We start from the raw sequence: 24794 nt of genomic DNA on the forward strand, positions 1-24794 counted from the left end.
ATGGAATGTGCAGAAGTAACGCATGGCTGAAACATTTGACCTGATTTGGCAAAGGTTTTTGGCAAGTAATGGCTCCGGATCGTGTTTTGTCTAACTAGCTACGAAGGTATGACTGGTCAGATTGAATTCTGAACAGCTTGTTTCTTCGCTTTGTTTTTTGTTTTGTTTTTTGTTTTTGTTTTTTTTTGTAAACTGGTTGACCCCTGATGATTCAGTAATATTAATCTATCTCCTATAATGGTTTGCAAGGAAAGGATGGAGTGAGCTTTCTAAAAGATGTATTCAGTTTTAAATGTACATTTTGAAATGACAGTTTTTTGCTTTCTCATTAGTTATTTGACAATTTCCTGTTAGGTCGATTCTTCTCAATACTGACTTGATGGTTAATCTAACCCTATTTTTACTGACAGGTCTTGTGTTCTTTCAGCTGAGTAGCAAGAAACGAAAAGGATGTCTGCATACTGCCGTTATCTGCTTCTTACCATAACACTTGGGCTACTACTTATATTCTCCATCACAAGTGGTAAGGATTTGCCCCCAGGACTGGAAATCATTAGCCTGAAATTGTGCGGTAAGATTCTTCTAGTGGAAATAACGAATGTTAATGAAGAAAGGTTTTCAAGGATCCTTATTTAAAAGCGGTTATATAATGGTCTTTGTTATAAACTGCGCTGTTTCGTACTATTTTGACTCCCCATTTTGACATGACAATCACCATATAGTTTTTGTGTTTTGTTTCCTTAAGACGGTTAAACGGACGGGTAGAGGGAAGGAGCAAGCGATCGACCGGTTAACTCTCTTACGGACGGAAACACAAACTGACTGACAGTAACAGCGGACTGACGAACTGACTGATTAGTCAAGAAGACTTATTGATCATCTCTCTGCCGATGGGCTAGCGGTTAAAAGATCTCCTTGCATTTAACAAATTACCTTTAATTATTAACTCACTCCATAAAGCAAAATATTCCTTTCCACTTCTCCAGCAACGCAGCACCATTGCTTCTTTTATAGACGTGTTAGAAACTAATCTCTTTATCTCATTGATAATAAGATGCATTGGATATCAGCTTTGGGTTCATTTTCATGTTACATGTTCTTGTTGATAGTACAGTTGTCAATGCAAGTTTCACAGGGAAGTCTAATTCACGCTGTTGGTCTTTTTCGTATATAATTTGTTGAAGTATGGTTGTCATTACTCCTGAATGTTCTTTGTAGCTTTCATTCACATTTTCATTCGGCTTGTAGATGTCATGATAAGAGAAGCAACCATAAAAGGAGGGTTTCCCCCCATGGCGTCACGTGATGTCATATTCCTTATACTAGTTCAGGGTGCTAGTTACCTCAATTTGACTCTTTAAGCGTTACTGTAACGTTCACCCCTGGTAAGGCAAATCAAGCGACATGAGCTGGAGTGCGCTACAATCGATTCCCTACTGACAGACTGTGAGCTGTAATCCATCGTTTTGGAATGCGTCAAATAATGTTAGAAATGAAACTTGGGTGCTCTTCTCTGTCAAGGTTCGAGCTTGTATGTATGTGTTGTTTCCTCAAAACAATCGCCCACAAGAATTTCGATTTTTAAATGAATCAAAACTCCCTCCATTTAATAGACAGCAGGAGGTAGATAATTTAAGGCAAGAACGAAAGGGAACCAAAGGTATGTTGCAAAAATGAGCATTGTTTTAAATTGTTTGTATTGTGTGACAAGCGCAGCTAAATTGCTTTCAATCAGTCATTAACAATGAAACGTCGCCTGAGTTAATGGCAACAAAACTGAGTAGCTGATGTTACTTTTACGTTAAAAGGAATCACTTTGTGTTAGTAATGTGAGTTTCCAACTATTACAAAATATATATTCAAACTTTGGGCATAAACATCTAAAAACATCTACTTTCTGTGAGTTTCGTGTCCACGAATCATTTTACCGCCATTGGTATCGAACCCTTTACTCAAGCAAAGGCACGACTCAGTGAAGCTCAATTTGCAAAGATTTACCGAAAGCTGTATAAACTCGATTATTTTGCCTTTCTGACGTGCAGCTGGAAATTAATGAAAATTAATTTGACTCTTTAAACCCCAAACTTGACGGAGATTTAATTTTTGCGACTAATCAGGATTCCTACTCCCGGTTGTCAACAGGTACTTAGTGCTTAATCCTTCAGGTCGTGAGAAGGTTTCATCACCAAAGAGAAAATGGTGTGATTTATGAACAAATTATCCCAAGTAGTTGCATTAGAAATATATGGCAACCAGTGGGGAGAATATAATTCGTACTTACCCTACTACATAGCGCCCACTTTCAACAGCTTAAAAATATTCTTGTAGACAAGAAAAAGACCATGAAAAGCCTGAGAGGCGAGTGAAAGTATGGAGCAACAAAATAAGTTAAGAAAAATAGGAGAGCAAGAAAAGAAGTAAAAGAAAAATGGGAGGGGAGGGGGGAGTAGCTTTCGTTCTTTTCTTGTGCTCGTTTGGAAAGGAAACTATTGCTTCTCAGGCTAGGCTATGAATCCTCTATTTCGCCACGTTTGGTTCCAGGAGATACAGAAAGACCCCGTGACACCATCAAAAGGACATAGAAAACTACACCAACAAAATCCCTGGCAACATCAACATTCATGAACTCCAGAAAATAACTCTTCTTTCTACATCCCACCTTCTTAGGCGGGTCCTCTCCATCAAGTCAAGTCATCAAGTCCATGGGTTGGACTCAGATGCTGAGAGAGAAGATCACTCGCATTTACACTAGTATATCTTAATAATAATAATAATAATAATAATAATAATAATAATAATAATAATAATAATAATAATAATAATAATAATAATAATAATAACTTATTTTTTAAGTGTTTTCATCGCGATGAACAGAACTTTTAGTATTTAGATTGAGGATTTTATGGATGGTAAATAGTTTTAGAATTTAACTACTAAGATTTTTATGATTAGAAGTTCGGAGTTTAATTGTATGGACTTTGGTCGTTACATTGATTGGCTACGGCTGGCCGCCCAATCATTGTTTAGGTAATCTGGGCATCCAGAAGTTTTTACTACCATAACATTACATGGACGGCAGGTTAGGTTAAAGCTCTAATGGCATTAAACCTCTTTACAGGTCCTCATACGGACAAGACTGCAGCGGTCAAGATCTATCCATGGCCTTTCGTTCCATCTGGAAAACCCTTCAACGTTACTGTTACGTTCACCCCCGGTAAGGTAAATCAAGCAATATAAGTAGCAGCACGCTGCATATCTGTTCAAAGACTGTCAGCTGTTATCCATCGTTTTGGCATGCGTCAAATGATGTAATTAAGGTTAAAACTAGAGCGTTTGTAAATTGTTTGTCGAAATTAAGTTGGTATTTTATTTTGTTTTGCTTTGCTTCGCTCCCTGTTTGGCTCGCAACACTCGTGCTACTTTTTCAACCAATGACGAGCTCAACTAAAACCAATCATGACTTGTTTGCACGTGTTTCCCTGCACTTGGCGCTGGTTGCATGTATTTTCTTCGAGTTTTGATTGGTTCATTGTCCTATTCACATCTCTTGTGATTGGTCAGAGTAATTACTTTGATTTTGGTCTTACCATGCTCAAATGAAAAACACTTTAAGTCTGAGTAATCACCAAAACCAAGTGACATTCCCCATTTGTACTCAAAGGTTTATATATATATATATATATATATATATATATATATATATATATATATATATATATATATATATATCAGTTATAGTTTGTAATGGTGCTGACGCCAACGCGAACACTCCTGGCGTTCACTCAGGTTCCCATTCCTGTGTTATCAGTTTCTAACAAGATATGAAGCTTACGCACATTTTATGTAATATCTATTAGTACTGCTTCATTTCCACTCCCAGTAGCCATAAGGCTGAAACAGAAGAAAAAATTCCCATTTTTGACTTTTGCAAAACAAAAAATGTCTTAGGGAAACTAACCATAGGGGATCGAGGAGGACTGGAGTCGACCATGCGAGTAATGGCAATCAAGAGAGGATATCATAAATAAATCAATAAAAAATAACGAGGGTGACACTTAACAGTCTGACGACTGACAAACCTGTGCCCTCGGATTCCAGATCGAATTGGAATTTGGAAATGTTGGTGCAATTAGCTCTTGGTGCAATTCAATGTATGAAATTAAAGCATGCATGAGGCAAGCTAAGTAGTTTTCAGGCCTTCGCGAGCCAGCTCATCATGACTAGTAAGCGATCGAAGCCACCATACTTTGAAAGTTATCTTAACTTAGTAATATGTATCTACCCTTCTCGAACAGCTAAAGACATTTTTGCTGCGACATCAGAATATGAAGTGCTGTCTGAACCTGAAGGCCGAAGCATACTCAGAGGCAGGGATGACATGTGCCACCAGATTGAAATTTGTAGCATACCGGCAGGGGGTAAGAGAGCTAATCAACGAAATAAAGACACAGAAGGACGGGGGTGAGGGGATCTTATCATATTTTTCTGTTGGGCTGTGCGGCTCAACGCTTCAAATCCTGAAACTATTTCGGACCAAAATGTAAAATCCATACCTGTTTTTAGACTTTCAGGCCAAGGGAGCATTCGATTGGGAAAACTAGATTTAGATTTGGAAATCCAGATTTCGGATTTCGCAGTAAAACATGAAATCCAAGTAGTAGTGGATTTCAATTAAGAAATCCTACTCCGGATTTCATGGATATACTTCTTTTGCTTCTGTTTGGGAAATCCGAAAAAGGATTTGCAAAATTGTTTTCATGGACAGTGGTCTTGTGATCAACATGGCGGTACAAAGGTAGAGGGTACTGCCTATGATGGCGTTCCTTTTTGAAGAGTTGTTTCATAAAACTATTCAAAGCGAACTGCAAGAAATGGGCAATAATGTAGCAGATGATGCTCTGCTACTTGCTGTGCTTAGAAAGAGCAGGTTTCCCTTGAATCGATTAAGAATCGAGATGATGGTACCGAGTTATAGTCCCGATTGTTTCCGTAGTGATTTTCGGATGAGCTGAGAGAGTGTGTGTTTAAATGTACTCTCCTTTAATTTCGACCCAGTTTATGGCAAAAGTAGGGTAAAACGCATATTCAGCAGATAAAAAACCGCTGTTCACGAGAACAGTTTTGCAAACCCTTTTTTGGATTTAATTCCCAAAAGAACGTAAAAGAAGGAAATCCAATAAAACCGGAGTTGCATTTCTTGATTGAAAGCTCGAGGAAGGATTTCTTGGCGCCGAGAAACAAATCGAAATTCCGCTTTCGATTTCGTGTTTTATTACAGAATCCGTTCATTCCGGATTTTCAAGCACCCTTACAAAATGGTTACAATCTACTGACACCCTATTTCAGACCCTTAGGTTAAGCCAATATCACCTCAGAAACATAAAACTAAAAGCTGAAAGTAGACTTATAAAAACGATCTGTCCAATTACATTCGCGTAAGAACAGAGACTTTTGAAGTGAAGTATTAGTTCGTAGGTACGTGGTAAATTATAGCTTTCCAATTCAAGGAATACGTCAAATCTGCCTCATGCGCCTAGATGGGACTCACTTGATTTATCCCTTTTGTTGAAATGTAATATCAATTCTATTCAATCCTGAAAGTTGAAGTGATCACAGTCTGTTACAGTAGCTGATTTTCTCCTCGTAGTTTACAGTGACCGTTTGCAACGAGCGTATTTGTTTTTCTTTTTTTTTTTTTTTTCTTCACCATTTAAGATTAATCGGTCAGTTTACTTCCTTCTCTAGAAACATTTGTGTGGAAGTACGCAGATATCATGAGAGCTTTTCCTCCTGGTTTCCAGGTAAGCATGGTAAATGTTATATCTTATTTTCTGGATGGTCCAGACTGAAGGTTCTTTCGCGAGAATGCTGCTCAGTCACTGAATAGAAAGGACATGCTTAAAGAAGGTTTCGTAAATGAAAGGGAAACTGATTTATAACAACGCTGGTGAACTATCATGAGCAGACCGAGCAGGAATAGGCCTCGTCTGTATGATGTGCACGTTTCGTGTTTCGTCCTCGTTGCAGAAGGGACTAAAGACTGAAGGAATTATAGAAGAAGTTTGCCCGCAGCATCCCACTGTGTAGTCAGCTAGTTTGCTCCTTTCAGTAGCAGTGATTGAATCATTTCGGTGAAATATCCTTTAAACAGCGGCTCTTTACGTCCCTTGCTTGACTCCACGCATGACTGCTACTCATTAAACCAATACGTACTGTTGTCCAATTTGATCTAGATCGGTTTATGGCGAGCAGTTACCTTTGTGCCCTTCTATTCTACAAGCTTTTAACGTTCACCTCAAACCTTTAGGAGAAAATCTTCAAGATTTGGATCATGCGAGGTTACTATTGTTTTCGAACAAGAAAATGTAGAAAATGTAGTATTCTTTGTCTATTGCCTTGGTCTGCATTTTGGTCCCACTTTGTAGATGAGGGCCCAAACTCATGCACCGCATCTTCCTCACCCTTCCCTCCCCTCCTCCCCCACCACCCACCCTCATTTGACGTAATTCAATGATTGAAAACTATGAACGTGATTTTCTAGCCTATTACTTTTACGCGAGGCGGTGTGCGTCACGACCCACAAAGGGTGCTGGGTAAAAATATGGAATCGCTTATTCAGTTGTCTCTGGTCGCGATCGAGTAAACATCTCCCGAACGTAAAACTTACAGTCGCACTGAAACTGAGCATTCAAACTTTGCTTCCTTACGCCATGAAACTAACTTAGTTAATTATTTGTAGTCAACTTAGTTTGATTGAGGAGACCGAATCACACAAAAGCTTTCTAGTTTCTTTTCGTTGTCGACGCCACTTTTTCTTTCTAACTAGTGTCTTCTTTGCAATTTCTTTGTGTGGCAAAATAATTGAACTAAATAAATAAATAAATAAATAAATAAATAATTCAACCCTCGTCTCAGAGAAACGAGCATAAACAGCGATTAATTACAATATAAAACCCTTCGACCAGGAAGACAAACAGCAAGTAATTAACACCCTTTACTTTGAGAGGAGAACAACCTAAAAATCAAACAGAGTGAAGATCTGATTCTTATCTGTAAATTGAATTGTATTAGGTGCGAGTGAAATGAATGGGACATGTACACTAGGTGTATTGGGTGACTTCGATGTTCCGAGTCAATTCAAATATGACAAATTCCAGGGGGTTGCTTGTTGCTCGTTGATTACCTGGGCGGAAAACTTGCTGTAATTACTTTTAGGTCCACCTTGTCTCTTTATTTATCCCTAACAATCAAGTGTTATATTTTTTGTTATTTATTAACTTGTTTTCAATAACATATCAGTTTACTTCTGAAAATAATGTACTCTTCCATTTTTTCTTGAAATAACAGATGACGATGAAAGCGACAGTAAAAGTGTACAATGAAGAGCAATACATGTTCTTTTGCGCTGAAGTTGTGGCGAGGATACATTAGTCCAGGGAGGAGAACACACGAACTCGCGAGAATTTATCTCTCGCGTGATAAATTATCGCGCGGTAGACATATTCACGCGCGTTCACCTGTTCTTCTTCCTTGGTTATCCCTGAGCGAAGGGAAGGAGCCTGACTGGAAGTCTACCTTGTTATCACTAAGGACTTAAAATAAAAAGCCTAAGCCGGTTCAAAGGGCGACAATAGGCAGTAACACTAAGCTAACATAATTTAGTTGGTTTAGTTTAGTTAGAGTGGTGCGAACCTTTTTATTAAGCAAATAAGGCTATATATCGACTTATCATAGAAATAAGAGTCTGGATAGCAACAGGCAAGCTAAAGAAACGTCGAAACATGTCTTTAAAAATCAAAACTATTTTCGTTTTCTTAAAAAGAAAAGTCAATAAATTATCTCATCTCGCTTTCTATGATTTGTTTTATATTACTTTTGTTGTCATGTGCCAGTGATTAAAGCCATCTGATATGAACACGTGACTGAACCCTGGCTAAGCCGTATTGCTAACAGATGAATGTTGTTTACGTTAACGCTGAGAATGCCTTTCCGTTCAAAAATAAATTAAATAAATTAGGTTACATACAGTCAACTCTCACCTTGCGGACAGGAGCTAAATCCCCGGCCGAAACTACAAAGAAATGTGTGGTAAATAACTCAAGTCTTTTAGCAACCCCGACCTCAACGTTTTCTTCATTCTTGATAATGATGTTTGAAACATCGAAACGTCGAACAGCGTTACTTTTAATTTTTTCTTATAAAATGCTTTAACAAGCAACTGACCATCCGGTGGTGAATAACCCCCGATATTACGGAATTGCGGACACTTCATGTGGTCCCAAACTAATATTTTTATTAACAAATAGATAAGTGGGTTAGTTTCTAAAGAAACTGTGATGCTGCGATGGTGGGGATTGGAAACGAATGTTCGGTTATATCAACAGAGGACAACAAGTTGAAAAGGAAATTTGCATTTTTTGGCCACAGAAAAGAGATTCAAGATTCTTTACGGTGGGCTTATTACCCTACGAAACATTCCTTGACATGTTTGTTTTACTGTCGTTACAACGGACATCTTAGACATATTGAATGAGGCATCAATGAAAGTAAGTTCATCTGACAAACATTCGCATACTGCTAGGATTTTAATGTCCATGACTAGTATGTGTGAAATGTGTTTCAATGGCCTTAGCTCACACGAGCCTCCTATAAAGCGTTTTCATTAACATGACTACCGGCCATATTGGTTTACTGAAACAAAAGAAAGTATTTGCATAAAAAAAGAGTTCAATTCCCAGAGATTTAGTTTGAGATACCAACATGGTTCTTTGTTTTGGGACACCAAAATGGCCGCCGTGACGTTATATGAAAGCACTCTATAGCTCAGTGGTAGAGCATCTGAACTAGTAATCAGCTCCGTCTTCGAACTTGAGGTTTCATGAGATTAAGTTAAGATCACAATCAAAAGGATTTCCTTGCAGAACTGTTTACGCTGTGTTCTTTTTATCACACGAATATACTTGTTTGCAAAAGTTCATTTTTCCGGTTTCTCTTGAATTTCCCCAGCTAGTAACAGCTATGGATATCTTGACCAAAAAAGTTCTCAAAATCTTTGATAATTCATGAAGAGAAAACAAAGGATTGACCGTTATCATGAAGGAGGCTGGTAATGTGATGTTTTAAAATTATTATAAAAATTTGACCAACGGATGATATGAATCTCTCCAAGAATTAGTAATGGTATGAGAAGCTGTATTAAACATTCGAAAGAGTTTTTCATCAGGTCTATCTCCAAACTTCCTTTTCGCGGTGTTTGGAAATTGGATAAAACACTCATCCTCGCGTTTAATATCTTACATCACAATAAGTTGCTAATGAAGACTAATCTTTGATTGGACTGCTTGCAGTCTGTTTCTCTCTGAAGGTTTTTGTTGTGGTAACACGCAGCACAAAAAATTGGGACGAGGAAGATTGGTACCAGACGAGCCACAATCCCTTCTCGGTCAAACCCCTATTCAGAAGCTCACCGTCTGCGTTTTCATTAACCCTAGACGGATCTTAAGAGAAAACCGGGAAACTGCAAGCAGTCTAATCCATGATATCAAAAATGAATGTAGCGTCGCTAACAACGTGTCTGGGTGTGATGCTATGTGATTTGCTATGAACAGTATCACGCGTTATCAGGAGCCATAATCAGGGATGGAGACCGTAACGAGATGCCATTTTGACTTGTGGGCTTGTCCCCATGTGTTGTACCAAAAAATACATTTTTAGAAAAAATTGCGCCATGCGCGTGTGCGCGCACGCGTGTCAATGGCCAGGATCGCACGTGGAGAAATTGAAATTTTTTTCTACCCGTTCAAAATGGCGTCCAAATTTTAAAATTCTGCCAGGGAATATATCCTCGGTGCCCACATGTAGGGAATTAGACTCTCACAACGAAAAGCTAACAATTGAAAGATGAAGGGGAAAGTTGGAATAAGTGTCATATTGATCACATGACTCTCACAGTAAAGTCAAAAAGGCACCAAAACGGTGGCGCTGCGTGCGTTGCTACAGTTGCGTGAATGAAAAACCTTACACTTTACGAATATGTACTCAGACACGTAAGTACTTAACTTTAGTGATTTTTTTCTCAGCTGCTTTCCGTGTCACTTTTGTCAGTATGATATGGTTCAAATAGTGCCCAAAAAATGTCTAAAGTTCAGTTATTCGTTGTTGGAGAAAGTCTAAACGGTTGTGGAAAGTTATGATGCTGCAATGTTGTTACGCAGTTTTCGCCACCTCCATATGAAGTCTGTCAGCTTTCACCGTTTTCTTGCCCATGTTGAACTGGAAAGAAAGAGCTTTTTACGACCGGCTACATGGATGGACTTCCTAACCAGGAAAAACAAATACGCTAAAAAATTATACCTTCTCACATATTCGTAAAACCGCAGCCGGTTTCTTAAACTATAAAACAAAGCCTGTTACTGATGCCGGGATATGAAACAGTGGGGGATACATTTGACTGTCACCGACACCAAGTTGAAACATCTGGAATGGTTTCTGGGTTTTAATCAAGATACGTACTTCAAAATAAGGTAAAAAAATCTCTTCTATCATTTTAGCTTAATATTTGTTTTCACTCCCGCGGACATGCATGAAAATTTGTAATTTTTCTGCCAGTAGTTTTGTTTCACCTCTTCGATTCTTAAGTTCTGCTGGAGGCATTTTGCAAATTATTAGCTTATTTTAATGTAAAAGTTGGCTAGTTTGATGTTGAGGAAATTTACCCTGCGAACTTGAAAAAAAAAGAAAGAGTTTGAAAACAGATAAGAACATGTTTGCAGCTTTCTTGTCCCTTGATAATCATAGATATCAACAACTAATAAACGAATGAACATTAATCTCAAGTCTTACGTATAATACTTCTTGATAGCAGTTAGCCAACAGTCGCCATAAGAAGCAGTTAACTTTTCGGCAAAAAGAAGTAATAGAGAAATTCACCTCTGACCGATATTGAAAATTTGGCACTGATCAGTGAACAAAATCTGCTCAATTCGACAGCTTTTAGCCCGACTAAGTAATTTCTGCCAATAAACTGAATTCTTTTTAACCTTTCGCTCGGTAATCCCTGACTTGTTTAACCATTACCTGTTTCACAGGCACTCGGCATTAAAAGTTTTTTATGCTAAACTTTGGCCGGCTTATTACGTAAAATCATACACTCGTAAAATGACAATTTACAAAATTTGGTGGAAGCGCCAAATATTCATGCCAGTGAGCGCGCAGGAAACGTTTGAGGCGATGGCCTAAATTCATCTCCTCAAGGATTTACCACCAATTTGAAATAAATGGTTAAAACTAATTTCTCGAATAAAATTTAAGTTTATATATATCAGCATCAAAGAGAATATCATGGCTTTTATATTTGTACTGTAAGGTTTAATAATTTCTACTCAGCCAGGAGAATTTCCTGAAGTTGTCCCCAATGCTTTAGTTTACAGTTGTAGTTTAGAAAGGTTAGACGGAGAAACTTAAACATGTACAGGTTAATAGAATGTTATTTTCACATTCAAAGTATTTAAGAGTTATGTAATTTTGTCGAGACCGAACTAGACTTTCTCTTCCATTTTCCATATAAGGTAGCTACCCTACGCAAATTTACGTGTATGGCGTGAAGGGTGGCACAATTTTTTCTAAGAATAGATCTTTTGGTACAACACATTGGGACGCGTGGACCTCACGCTTACGGTCTCCATTCCTTATTATGGCTCCTGGCTTTACTGTGTGCTGAAGAAAAACGAAGGGAGCACCTTTATACATGTTGTTACTCAAACGTAACATAAGGTATTCGTGACCGAATTTGAAAACGTCTTTGGTCGTATTTTTATCTCGGACTTCGTCGCTGATATATATGAATTTTTCCATGTGTACCAGACAATTCCTTGTCCACTGTCCGCGCCAAACAAACCATTGAGGTTTGACTGGTAACAATCTTTGTACCACCAAGCGCCTCGATCCTGCACGGCACAGTTTACTGGGTCCAAGTCATTATCGCTATCCTTTGTGGTAAATGCTTGGTAACGATGATAAGTAAAGGAATCACCCGCGGAGCCTGAAAAGTAATGAAGTAAGTAAGCAAGGAAGTTAGCTAGCTCGCGAGTAAGTAGGTAAGTGGGTGGGTGGGTGAGCGGTTGAGGGTGACCCATTCAGCTCAGCCCAGGGCCGTACATAGCGCGGGGGCAGAGGGGGCAGCTGCCCCCGCCAGGAAAACTCAATTTGTTTCCAACATCACACTGATCACAAGAAAATCGACTAATTGACTGAAAAAGTATTCCTTCAATGTGAATTCCAAATAATTATTTTGGAAAATCTTTTGAGACAAAAGCCAGTACCGGTTTTCTTATGAAAATAATGATTTTGTCAGTTTGGGTAGACTTTCTCAAAGTCGCGCTCTGACGATCGCGCTTCGCGCTCTCTAAGCTCGACTTGTAAGCAAGTCTACAGTTTGGGCTGCCTATGGTTTAGAGTTTGGTTTGTAAATAAAGACTGACAAGCCAACGCCACTTTCTGGCACGTGTTTTAGCCTTTTTAAATCTAGCTTATACAAGTATTTTTTTTCCGAGATAAATTGGTTTTAAAGGCCTGCGCTGCTCGCAAGTATTTGTAGCGGGTTTGGATTTAACCATCATATGTTCATCATCCGTCGACAGGTCATTTGCGCCTAATGATTTTTGAGTTTCCTCTTTTGAATTCTCTTTGTTTTGAATATGACCTTTTATTCCGTGTGTTCAACGACGGTGTTTTTATGCTACATAGGGCATTTCAGCTGGGTTTGGCTTGGCTCTTTTAAGTGCTTGATAGTTTTAACTGCCTTTCTCGTTGAGATTTGGCAATATTAGGACAGAAATTAATCATTGCTTGTATTATGCAATGATTATGAGCTTCATTCTGTAATTGTTGCAATGCCGGGCCCGGCTAGTGTTTGTCACAAGGAGTTGCGTTTCTTGGCACGGCTATTTGATTCTCTATATAATCGTTGTAGCGTGTTTTAGAGCTATGCAACGTGTCACAGTAACACTGAAAAGGCTTGAACTGTATTTAAATAACGACTGTGTTTTTCCAAATGCTTCGCTCCACTGATATAGTGCGTTTGAATTGTGGAGGCTCAGTGATTTTCTCCCTTTGTTTACAGCAGTGCACCGACTGTGTTTTAAAATGAGAGACAATATTTGCTTCAAGTTAAACAAGACGTTAACTCCATAAAAAGTCATGACAATTTAAAACAAAAAGCATCGGTGTTTTTTTTTTTTCTCTAAACGTCGTAGGGGCAACTTTCTGTGTAGGAGTGAAAACAAAATTAATGTCCAACTAGAAACCCTGTCTGCACACCGGGTAGACCCCTGTAAGGGGTGTGCGGAGTTTGCCCCCACAGAAAAAAAATCCTACATGTAGGTACGGCCCTGCAGCCGCCAACCGGTTAGCTCAGTCGGGGAGAGTTTGACCTCAGACCGGTTAACTCAGTTGATTGAGCATCGGAAGGTCGTGGGTTCAAACCCGGCCGGACCAACACTCAGGGTCTTTAAATAACTGAGGAGAAAGTGCTGCCTTTGTAATGACATCTGCAAATGGTTAGACTTTCTAGTCTTCTCGGATAAGGACGATAAACCGTAGGACCCGTCTCACAACTCTTCACAATGTGATTCAGTCAATCAGTACTAGTACAGAAAACGTTGGTCCGCATAGTTCCAAATTTGTGTCAAACGAATGGAAGTTCACTACTCTTAAACATGAAGGTTGTGTTTTATCGCGGGTAAACTGAGAGGTGTTGTTGTGGAAAAGCGTAGTGTACTAGTCACTAGTAAACAATTAAGAATATAGCTCACCTGAATAACCTGCCACACTGAGTTTGTATTTTTCTGTCTCGTTGTCTACAGCAAAAAAACTGTACTCTGCAAATGCTGTTTCACGATGAAGTGCTAAGTCAAAGCGTACCTTGTGTAAACCGCTTTTAGTCAAACGGTGAATCTTGTCCAGTCCAAGCCAAAACTCCCCGTTGAAAAATCCAAAGCCACGTTTGTAATCACGCCAACCTCTGAAGAAATCTACTGATCCGTCCTGTCTCTTTTGTAGCACCGTCCAACCTCCACCGGCTGTTTTCTGATCACAGAACACTTCAAATTCACCCAAACCATCAGGATCAATTTTGTACACTCCACTGCTTGTGTAACCAGACTGATAAACTTGGGCGCAGTTTTTAGAAACTACAAAAGTTTACAATACAGTTAATTACAGAGTATGTTCAAGAATGAGTTCAGTTATTTTTATGCAGCTGCAAAATACGTTTTTGATATTTAAGGTTTTGGTTAATTTTTAAGAGAAAGGAAACAATATATTTCCCTTACTTCGCCCCTTTCTCTGTTAAAGATATCCTTTCAATTACTTGCGCCGTAAGGCGGACCGAGTTAAGGTTTCGGTAGCATTATCAAATTCTTTTTTCTTTTTGGGGTCGCGATGGGCCGAGAGATAAGAATTCGGGCCACCAGTTATTCTCTGTCTCGTTTTTTGTTCTCGGCTGGTACGAGTTACGTTTTCTGTCGTGTTATCAATTTCTTTAAATTCTCGGTCGCGTTCTTTGTTTTCGGGCCGTGGGGAGTGTTTACAATATGCCAGCCAGATATGCGAGGCATTAACAAAACATGGGAGGCATACCAAAGATTGAAATCAGCTGCTATTATGATGTACAAATCTTTACATGGAATGACCCCTGAATATCTGAGTTCTAGATTTGTTTCTCGAAACGACGTAACATCATATCGATTAAGGAATACTGAAAATAAATTGGCTCTTCCGCAGCCCCGCACCAATTATTTAAAGAAGAGTTTCTCTTACAGGGGAGCCGGGTTGTGGAACAGCCTATCTAGTGACCTTCGTGCAGCAACATCTTTACATAATTTTAAATTTAATCTACGTCACCACAGTTTTGAATGAGTTTTAACACGGCATCCTTGTAAAGCAGCTTTTAGTATATGGTTAACAGTAGTTTAGGTTAGTTAGTTTAGTTAGGTATGATTTTGGTTATCTTTTATCTTTTATCTTTTATCTCTGAATGTATATCTCATATTTGCTGAAGGATTTACCGTGTCTAAATAAAGTTACCTTACCTTACCTGCATGCAAGGCATGAACAACCCCAACATAAACTGCTAACCGTTAAGCTAACCGGGGAGCTATTTAACCTTTAAACCGTATTTCTACGTTGTATCGGTCTCTGCTTCTTGTATCATCAGCTATTTAAGCTAGCCTAAGTGCTATTTAGACTAACTGGAGTGCTCTTTAGGCTAACCGCTGGGTGCCTCAAGGCTAGTTTTGTTTAACCGAAAATTTGGCAACTAAATCAGTCTATGACCTCGCGGGCCAAGATAGATAAAGATGTCTTACATTTACTATAGAAAAACACTCAATGTAAAAACGGTTTCTGTCTTCAAATGAAAGGTGAATACAAATGCTTTCCCCTGAATTTCATTTATTTCATTGAAAAACGTACAAGGATATAACCGTACGCGTGATGCGTAACGTTACTCTAGATCCTAGTGTGTGTGTGTGGGGGGGGGGGGGGGGGGGGTACTCAACAGATGCTTGGGTAGGGAGGTGCGGCCCGGGCGTTCAAACCCTGACCCTGTTTAAGACACAATTCTCCGATTTCCCTATCCCGCTTAAACAGAATTCAAAATTTTCAGGCCCTTTCTTAGACATTTAACCCAAAATCACACCCTGTTTAAGACTAGAATGAGACAAGAATACATTAGTTTCTTACTGTATTTTAATGCATTGGCAATCACAATCTGTTTAAGCCATTAGGTCATGTAGGGACAGCAAGTGATGAAATAGATACCCCGTTCAAGACAAAACACCCTGAAAACCATACCCTATCGGGCCGTACGTCCCCGTTAAGGTCACATAAGGGAGTACCCCCCGGGTCTAGATCATACCGAAAATTACGATCCGTCATTGACCCGGCGTCACATACATGTTAGGACCGTACAAATGGTTTCTGTCTCTAAACGAAAGGTGAAAACGTAAGGATTAAAGCCCGGGGATTATAAAAAGCATTCCCTTGTATTTCATTCTGACTGCAAGAAATGCAATACTATCTGGTGGTTACTTATTGCCTCACTATATCTCTGTACCTATCTATTTGGTAGCCTGCGAGCAAGCTCTCTTGAGGGTGGGGGACGGTAGGGGGAAAGAGGATCCACCCCTAAGAGAGCTTGCTCGCAGGCTTTCTATTTGGGGGAATTGGCGATGCTGGAGGTTATCACTGTTAAAAGATTGTAGGCTTTACCCACCACACAGTCAAATATGGCCCTAGTATAAGCTGGAAACAGCTTCTTGTTAACAATAAGATTCATGTAGACGCAAGCAAGTTGAACCCGACTTCCCATCCCTTCCCCTCTCCTCTCCTCCCCTCAAACTAGCAGGCACCGTATATAATTTGCCCAGAAACTAGATTCTACTGATATCGGGAGGGAATTCATCATTACATTTATAAAGATAACACATTTTCTTGATTTTAGTAAAAGCAAAAAAGCTCACCTCCCATAAGCACACCACTCTTATTTTGTTTCAGTCTCTGTACTTCTTCTTTTAATTCACACAGCTGTTTCTGTACTTCAGAAAGCATACAATTTCCATCCAAGCCTTTAGAGATGTTCCCTCTCAGTTGCCTGATTTCATCCTTTATTTGGGAAAACTGGCCATTCCGACCCGGGCCCCCAGTCAGGTTTTCCTTCAGAGCTCTTAGCTCTTCCCTTAGTTCAGTCAGTCCGTTTTTATCTAGTGGATTAATTAAAGATATGTGCTAAATAGTGACAAACACACGCAAAAACATAAAAAGCCCTACAAATCACACAAGGTTAGTACAAATAAAATGAAGAGGACCATGCCGTGTGTTTGGTTTTGCTCTGCAATACAACCTAAGGAGTCGACATAACGGTACGTTTCAATTGATTTTCTCTATTCCAAAAAAAAGAAAGGAAACAAAAACAAACAAACAAACAAACAAAAAACAAACAACAACAACAAAAACAATAAAAAAACTAAAAACAACAACAACAATGAAAAAAGACGCCTAATGCACGTAATGCAATTTCCGATATAACGATAAGTAGCGTAACACAAGGGAATACAGATTGAAACAACATCACGCTATCTTTGTGACTCAAACTATTCAATGGAAACAAACGAATCAATCAAAATCTATTTAATACCGGCGCGTCTATCACGATGGAGGGGAACCCCTCAGTACCTGTGTGACGTCAAATCATTTCATTCATTCATTAAACATTGGGTTTATTTAACGTGTTTTACGGACTTAATATATTTAATAATATATTCAATATATTTGCGAAGTCGCTTGTCTCGAAGCTTAATTTGAGGAAAAACTGTACAAAATACTCGGCAGACTAATTGGCCATTTCTTGTATTATAATCAAGTTATAAACACTCATAACAAAGGGTCCAGAAAACAACTCAGCTCTTCATTATTTAAACTGTCTCTTATTTTTCTTTTGCGTCTCTGTAAAATCAAGAGAGGCTTGGTAAAATGCAATAACGCGCGAGGAGCGAGCGGCGAAGCTGCGAGGAACGAAGACGACCGCTTGCGGTCTATTCATTACTATTCCGTAGCATAGTCTGGCTAGGAAACATGCGTCTCTTCCGTGATGGCTAAAACTGGAAAACCATATTTCGTAGGAAAAACTTAAAACTTTCGGGAAGCAGAAGAAAGTATTTCGTTGTTTCTGGGAAGACTAATATGCTGTAGTAACGATTAATTTATTATCGTGTAGCGAAGCAGGCGAAGCAGAAACATTTTTATACGAAGTAGAATTAGTCCTCTTACCAGTTGAAGAACTGCATCCAGATGTCATTGTTAAAGCTGAGATCACTGATGTAGCAATGGTTACCAAGAACGAAAGGATGACAATGATTGCCACAATGTAAATCAGCTTTTGGTTAACCACCACAGTTTCGGTAGCCTGAGGTTCCTGAGTTTTGTCGACGACCGGGGCTGCGGTTTGGTTTTCACGATTTAAGCGGCTATAGACACTATCATAGATGTGTTCGCCCGGTTTATGAACGGATTCCATTGGAAAAACAACGTTATGCTGTCTAGTGGTCGACATAATCTTTGTCTGGAGATGGCAAATGGAACGTCACAAACACTTCCTCTTACGATAGACGAGACGAAGGTGTCCAATAGGGCAGCCCCTTATCAAAATTATTCTGTAATGTAATCTGTTGATTTATTTGTTGTGCTTTGTTATGGAGACTTGAGTATTTACGTTCCGTAAGTTGACGGGACAGCCTCGTCCCCAGTCGGAGTCTCGTTGTCAGGTACTTTCTTGTCCTCCCTTGAGATCAGAGAGATGTCCCAAGGAAAATGTCAAGGATTCCCAGCATGCAACAAAAAGGCAAATTGAAAATGGTGGCGACTCTTATAGAAGCGTTCGCCTTTAATCGAATTGTTCTAGGTATAAGAAGGGTGATGAATCTAAGAGGAGTTTGTGGACTTATGTAAATGTTAAAGACATTACTCAGGGTCCGAGAAGATTGGTCTGCGAGCTATAGTTACGCTGGTCATTTCCAGTTTCGATCATTTCCGCGATTCAATTGTCTAACAACTCGTAATGTCGTCTTTGGAGAGACCCTGCCGGAGGAGGTGGGGGGGGGGGGGGGGGGCCCGTGTCGCTTGTATGAATTTTAAAATGTCCCGTGTCGGTCGTGTCGGTGTTTTGTCAGTGCTTCATGTCGCTGTCGGAAATTTAATGAAAATAGTTTGTCCTCGTCAGAATTTAAGGTTAGGAAAAACGATGCCTGATGCGGAAAATAGACCGCGAGCCGAGGTTCTTTATCACCTCAGACCCACACACGCTTACCTTGTGAAAAGGTCTGCTAATAATGCAAATCAACGGTAAAAAAGTATATCGTCGAAGGCTTCACCACTGGCGAGTCAAGCCATCCTCTGGATCGCCCTTGCTCGATTTCTCACAGCCCTTACAGAAAGCAGAAATACCTACAGTTGTATGATTGCACAGTTCATGACAGTTAAGTTTGTTGTGTCGCGTGCCAGTCGCTTACTACAAACAATTGATTGCCACACACCGCGATCCTCTATGCAATTTTATACTTCTGCTGTAGGCTCGAAACTAATGTCCCACCGGATTTGATTGATGTGGGTGAGTCAGGTGAGAGACTCTCCTCCACTGGCGGCTTCTCTGGCCGTGTATGGGTTCCCTCAAGATAAGATTCTTGACCACATGACCTTATAAATCCAAGCGCATTGGTCTTCTTACGGTTCTGCCTGTTCTGCCTCTTGACCGTCTTCGACGTCAGAGTCATCTGTCAATTTTGTTTCTTTGCACCTTTTCTTTTCCTTTTTCCTTTCTAGAGCGTAAAATCATGACGTGACATAGTTATTTGCGCGCGTGACTTCGGCTCTGCGTGCACTGCCGGATGATGAGCCCGCGCTCACACCAGAATTTAGAGAAAATTTATTGTCTTTATTTTTATTGGTCAAACTTTCCCCTTGTTGGCCTTTACATCACACTAAAATTAGTGTAAAAACATGTGAAATCACCGTTCTTTGTCGTTAATTCTGATCTCGGCCTTGTCACTGTACTGTCGGAGTTTTGTCGAGAAAAGTTGTCTTTTGTCGCGAATTTATTTCATGCGCTGTCACTACTTTTTGGGCCATGTCGCTTGTCGGGCGGAATCTACCCTGGCAGGGTCTCTTTGGAGACGTTGCTGTGAAGACAGGTGAAGACCAACCAGAGGCCAGAGTTCGAGTTTAAAGTTATAATAAGTAACATTTGAGTAGTTTATCTGACTTGACGCTGGCAGCAAGGTCTTGGCAGCCATGTTTTTCTAAATTTGGACTTTTGACCCTTAATATGAGGAAACTTTCTGGTCGTAACTTTTTCATTTCAGTGTTTTAGGATTGTTTATTGATTTATTTATTTTTTGGTTTAAGTTACTTTTGAGCCAAGATGGCAAGATACTTGTAAAGGACATTACTGTTGTGAGGAGAACTGTAAAAGGTTGAAACGTCTTCTTAAGAACATTTTTTTTAGCGAAGCCTACAGTTGTTACACTTCTTGTATTAAACATAGAAGTCTACGGTTTTTTTATACAATTTTTAATTTTTGTAGTCATCATAAAGTCAGATAAGTAGGTAGTTTTTTTGATATATAAATATATATTATAGGTCCTGTTCTTAATACTCTCTTGTTAGATTTTATTCATTCTTTTAATTTTCCTTCGCATTTGATCATATTTATATATGTTAATTTTATGTATCAGAAATATTAAATATTATTATAGCAGTAAAAAACGTCCATATGCAATTTACAAATAAAATCGTATGACGGGGCGCGTATGCGTAGCCCGCTGACCATTAAGTGAAAAAAATAAAATAAAATCTATAATACAGTCAATAAATAAAATACTCTGCTGTGTCGATTATTTCTGCCTACATATTGAATAATATGTAGGCAGATGTAGATAATTCTCAGTTATGTTACACTTTCTTGCTTAATTCTGCTTCCCGCTAGCTCCTGCATCGTGACATCTAGATCCCTTGACCACCCCCGAGGACGTCCATGATGATGTTATACTGTCACACTTTATATCCTTGATACCGCTGCTTTAGTTCCCATCTTAAGGAGCCGTACTTCCAGCCAGAAATACTTATTCGTTCACAGGCTACATATGGTTGCGGAAGTACCAGCAGAAGCCTGAAGATCGTGACAACTTCGTTTATCGTGTTTTCTGAGGTTCCCGTATACGTAACTCCCGTTATAATGTCTAAAATGTCATCGAAGCATGTAATCCAACCATTCATCTAAACTTTAAAAATTTCCAGTTGGGCTTTCAACGCGTCAGAGACCGTCAGAGACTACATCATCAGCATAATTCGTCTCAAAAAATTGTAGCCCCGTGGAGAGTAGTCTTCAGATTTAAGAACTCTGAAAGAAGACTGCATTGTTGCATACGCTACATACATGACATAGCCTGGCTGGTTAAAACGTAGGTCAATGGCATGGGCCTGTAATAGGCCGGTCAAGGCATGTTGTTGGATACAAGGTTGCTCCAGTCCTGATGTCTATTACTTTATAATTATTATAATTATTATTCGTTTTTAATAAAAAGTGTGTGTAAGTGTGTGTGTGTGTGTGTGTGGGGGGGGGGGGGGGGGGGCTGCCCCCCTCGGCCCCTCCCATGCGCGGGCCCTGATTTTATTCGCAGCCGTTTGCCTTTCTTTATTCAGTGTTAGTTTAATCAAAAAAAGTTCGTTTTGAGCAGGAAACCATACGCACAAGTTTCCACTTGGAAGGGTGATTTAAAAACTGAAGTGTTATGAGTAGTTTATTCTATTTCTATTAATTAGACAATTACGCAGTAACATACTACATGCTATTCGTGTGACTAAAACGCGTGATTTTCAGTATAAAAATTTTCACTTACCTAGTATCACCTTTTAAAATTGTACACCAGCAGAAGCCCAAGGTGCTATTTTATAGCAGGTTAAGGGGGGGGGGGGGGGGGGGGAGTATTTCCAGGAAGCATTTCCTGCGTTATCCACCAAGGAAATTTTGGACTTGGACTTGCACCATCCCAGATCTAAGGGCAACACTTTGCTTTTCCTTTACTGACATCAAACCCACTACGCTAGAATTATTTTCCTTACTGTCGGGGTTTCTGAGTGAAGTGTTGCTTAACTTTGCAACTTAGGAGAATTGCCGTGGATTGGAAATGACATAGGGGGTGTACAGGAGGTGTAAAAAAGCGGACATTAGCTAATTTTTATAATTTTATACCACACCACGTCCCCCACAACTAATACACATGGGCTGAGAAAGACCCCCTAAATATACAAACTCCCAAAATTCCATGATTTTATCATATCTGAAAAAAGTATTATGACAAGTGATAAGGTGATGTGGCTGAGAAATAAACACTGTGGTAAACATTTGGGCACGTAACTGATGTAGAGTGATTGAGGTTTTAGCCAGCAAAGTTTACAGACATCATATGGATACGCGATCTTTTGAAAAAAAAAATCATTCAAACTTCATCTAATCTTTTAAATGTTTTGTTTTAGAAACACACTCTTTGAATGCCTAATCTTCAATTTCTTACTTAGAAGGTTCTTTGAACTTTAGACCCCAAAATACTTGAAAGAGAAGGGAGAAGGGGTTTTCAACCCTTAAAATATCAAAACCTCAAATTTAAATCCCTCCACTCCCTCCTCTGTTAAACCAAAAAAAGCTGCACCCCCCACCTCCACCACTATCACTTCAAACCCATTGTACCCCCCCCCCCCCCGGGGGGGGGGGGAAATCCTAGATTTATTTTGAGGTTTCCAGAAGGTCCCTTGTTGAAAATCCTCCACTTTCTATTCCTGGAATAGACTGGTGTGACCAATATTTTCCAGGTTGTGGTTTTATGGTAAGCACAACGTCGAGATTCACTTAAAATTTCTTGAGACATATATCAGTTTTGATTATGCCATCTACACCCCATCATTATCTTGCAAGCTATGTAATACTATATAATAATAATAATAATAATAATAATAACAACAACAACAACAACAACAACAACAACAACAACAACAATAATTATTATTATTATTATTATTATTATAATAATAATAATAATAATAATAATAATAATAACTCAGCAGTTTTCTTTTTATACAGTAGCTCCTTAAGATCGCATAGGTTACGCTACGCGCCCTATGTGGTTCTATTTTAGCATATACATACGCTTTTTTAACTGCACATAATAATAATTTATTTATATTGCGCTTTATTAACATGCAATGATCAAAAGCGCATTACAATATTAGAATATACTAAATATATACATAAACAAAATTGAACAATAGTAAAGTAATTTAAGCGCTAAAGGCTAAAAGCCAACTTAAAAAGATATCTTTCAAGACAAGATTTAAAAGTTAAAATAGAATCAATATTGTGCAGGCTTGCTCGGAGCATGTTCCACAGTGTAGGCGCAGCTACACTAAAACTCTGTCACCAAAGAATTTTTTTCATTTTCCCTGCTGGATTTAATAGAATAGTGCCTGAATTAGAGTGCAGTGAAAAGTGCACGTGCTTTCTTACATATGCCATCTATAGTTATTTTTTTCTTGGTTTCCAAGCAGCAGCTGTTACCATAGGAATGGTGATACATAGCCCTTCAATTTACATGTAACCTTTCACTGCTACAAGGATGTACTTAGCCTGTCATGCATGGGATGACACATATGCTACAAGGACATACTGAGCATGTCCTATTTTACAGTGACTGTATAACAACAATAGTGCACTCAGTAAAACATAAAGAAGATATACTGGTAATTAAACTTTTGAAGGACCTAAAAGGACTGGTAAAGTGTAAGACAATTTGTGGGCCATACACAACCATAAAAACGATTTTGTTCACCTCGTACAAGAGGTTATATTACAGGCTTTCAGATCTGAGTATGAGTACAACTTTCAAATTTTAGACTAGTCAGGTCCCTAAAACTCTCATTCTTTCTGATTGTCTACAGACAGAGAAGAGGATTCTAGAAACGAGACTAGTGTGACAAGATAATAATTATCTAAACAATGCAAAGTAGATTTGAAAAGTGGTACTTGAATGAACTGAATCTTGTACTCATAGGCAAATCTATATTCCCTATTGAATGCATCAAAAGTGCAATCAATTCTGTTAAACTTGAGTGAAACTTTTTGCACATTTTTACTGTAAATGGTCTTGTTGTTGCTGACATTCTGGATAGAATATGGACCGAATCTGGTAATGAATATGTGTTTTCTTACTATAAATTTGACGGTGAAAAAGACTCTGACAGATGAATCAGACGACCCTTGTGAAGATGCTTTTGCACATGAGTGAAAAACTGTGCTGCTGCCAAAGGGTTAAAAGGGTTGACTACATGTATATTGTAATCTAGTCAAACATGCAGTATACTACAAGGAAACTTTAAGGATTTGAACTACGCAAACCTAGAAAAAAATCTCTGTATAGAAAATCTTTGTATAGAAAATAAAGTTGTTTTATTTTTCTTCAGATATTGAGAGAAATGAAAGAAAATGTCATAATAACCAAAAATAGGCAGTAAAAACTATTTTTCATTTACTTGAAAAATGCTCAAACAAATTTTTCAAAAGTTCAGGTCAAGTTGTATGTAGGTTGAGTAGTTGACAAATCCTTCAAGTTTCATTGTAGTGTTTGGCTAGATAATTTTCAAGATAATCAACATTTATCATTAGAATGAAGACCTATGCATCACATTTGCTACGGTAACAACTGCTGCTTGGAAACCAATGAGAAATGTACTTCGACACATGGCATTGTACGAAAAAAATCAATGAAGCTTGCCTCTATGTGAAGTTTGATTTCAAAAGATCCTCTTTCAGGTCACAAACACTGTTGCGAGCCTCCTTATTTAAATCCTATAATTGAATGGGCAAAGAGCTTGTGCTGGCATATATAATTTACATTTTATGTTACCTAAAATTAATGTTGATAAACCCCTCTGAGGTAAGCATTCATCTAGACATCTACTTGATTTGAAACCATGATGATCTTTTCACACATTTTAATGACACAAATATATTTCCCTTCCAAGGGAATTTGTTTCTTATAACATAAAATACATCTGTCTTGTTGCTATTTCATACAGTAATAAATTCTTTCATTTGTTATTAAAATAATTTTACAAGAATATAAATAGCTCTTTCTTTTACATAATTTCTTCTTTTGAAACTTGTTCAAGCACTCTGTACAGACATGATAGAG

General features: G+C 38.7%; 2 protein-coding genes across 3 annotated transcripts; one reads left to right on the plus strand and one right to left on the minus strand.

Annotated features, from left to right (window-relative positions):
• Positions 1–436: 436 nt before the first annotated feature.
• On the plus strand, positions 437–7853 carry LOC146451836 (uncharacterized). The gene is made up of 5 exons (XM_085098611.1): positions 437–571; positions 3119–3214; positions 4296–4418; positions 5746–5801; positions 7348–7853. Exons 1-5 carry the CDS (start codon positions 451–453, stop codon positions 7429–7431), a joined length of 480 nt encoding a protein of 159 aa, XP_084954737.1. The 5' UTR covers positions 437–450; the 3' UTR covers positions 7432–7853.
• Positions 7854–8271: 418 nt separating this feature from the next.
• LOC146451837 (microfibril-associated glycoprotein 4-like) lies at positions 8272–18369 on the minus strand. Of its 2 annotated transcripts, none has more exons than XM_085098601.1 (4): positions 17827–18311; positions 16521–16760; positions 13812–14189; positions 8272–12040 (listed from the first exon to the last, which is right to left on the minus strand). In XM_085098601.1, the coding sequence occupies exons 1-4, from the start codon at positions 18107–18109 to the stop codon at positions 11757–11759; spliced, it is 1185 nt and encodes a 394-aa protein (XP_084954727.1). In that variant the 5' UTR covers positions 18110–18311; the 3' UTR covers positions 8272–11756. The 2 variants fall into 2 exon arrangements, with proteins under 2 accessions (XP_084954727.1, XP_084954728.1); XM_085098602.1 differs by having other exon boundaries at positions 11823–12040; positions 13921–14189; positions 17827–18369.
• Between the last annotated feature and the right edge of the window lie 6425 nt (positions 18370–24794).

Source organism: Pavona decussata, unplaced genomic scaffold, assembly GCF_977016875.1.
Source record: "Pavona decussata unplaced genomic scaffold, jaPavDecu1.1 SCAFFOLD_383, whole genome shotgun sequence".
Taxonomy (NCBI): Eukaryota; Metazoa; Cnidaria; class Anthozoa; order Scleractinia; family Agariciidae; genus Pavona; species Pavona decussata.

Bases quoted from the DNA above. Each gene is read 5' to 3' on its own strand.
- LOC146451837 (XM_085098601.1), bottom strand. From the start codon at position 18,109: ATGTCGACCACTAGACAGCATAACGTTGTTTTTCCAATGGAATCCGTT. The intron at 16,761-17,826 runs GTAAGAGGACTA...TTAATCCACTAG, and splicing joins TGGATGCAGTTCTTCAACTG to ATAAAAACGGACTGACTGAA. The intron at 14,190-16,520 runs GTGAGCTTTTTT...AAACTTTTGTAG, and splicing joins GAGTGGTGTGCTTATGGGAG to TTTCTAAAAACTGCGCCCAA.
- LOC146451836 (XM_085098611.1), top strand. From the start codon at position 451: ATGTCTGCATACTGCCGTTATCTGCTTCTTACCATAACACTTGGGCTA. The intron at 3,215-4,295 runs GTAAGGTAAATC...CTTCTCGAACAG, and splicing joins TACTGTTACGTTCACCCCCG to CTAAAGACATTTTTGCTGCG. The intron at 4,419-5,745 runs GTAAGAGAGCTA...TTCCTTCTCTAG, and splicing joins TTGTAGCATACCGGCAGGGG to AAACATTTGTGTGGAAGTAC.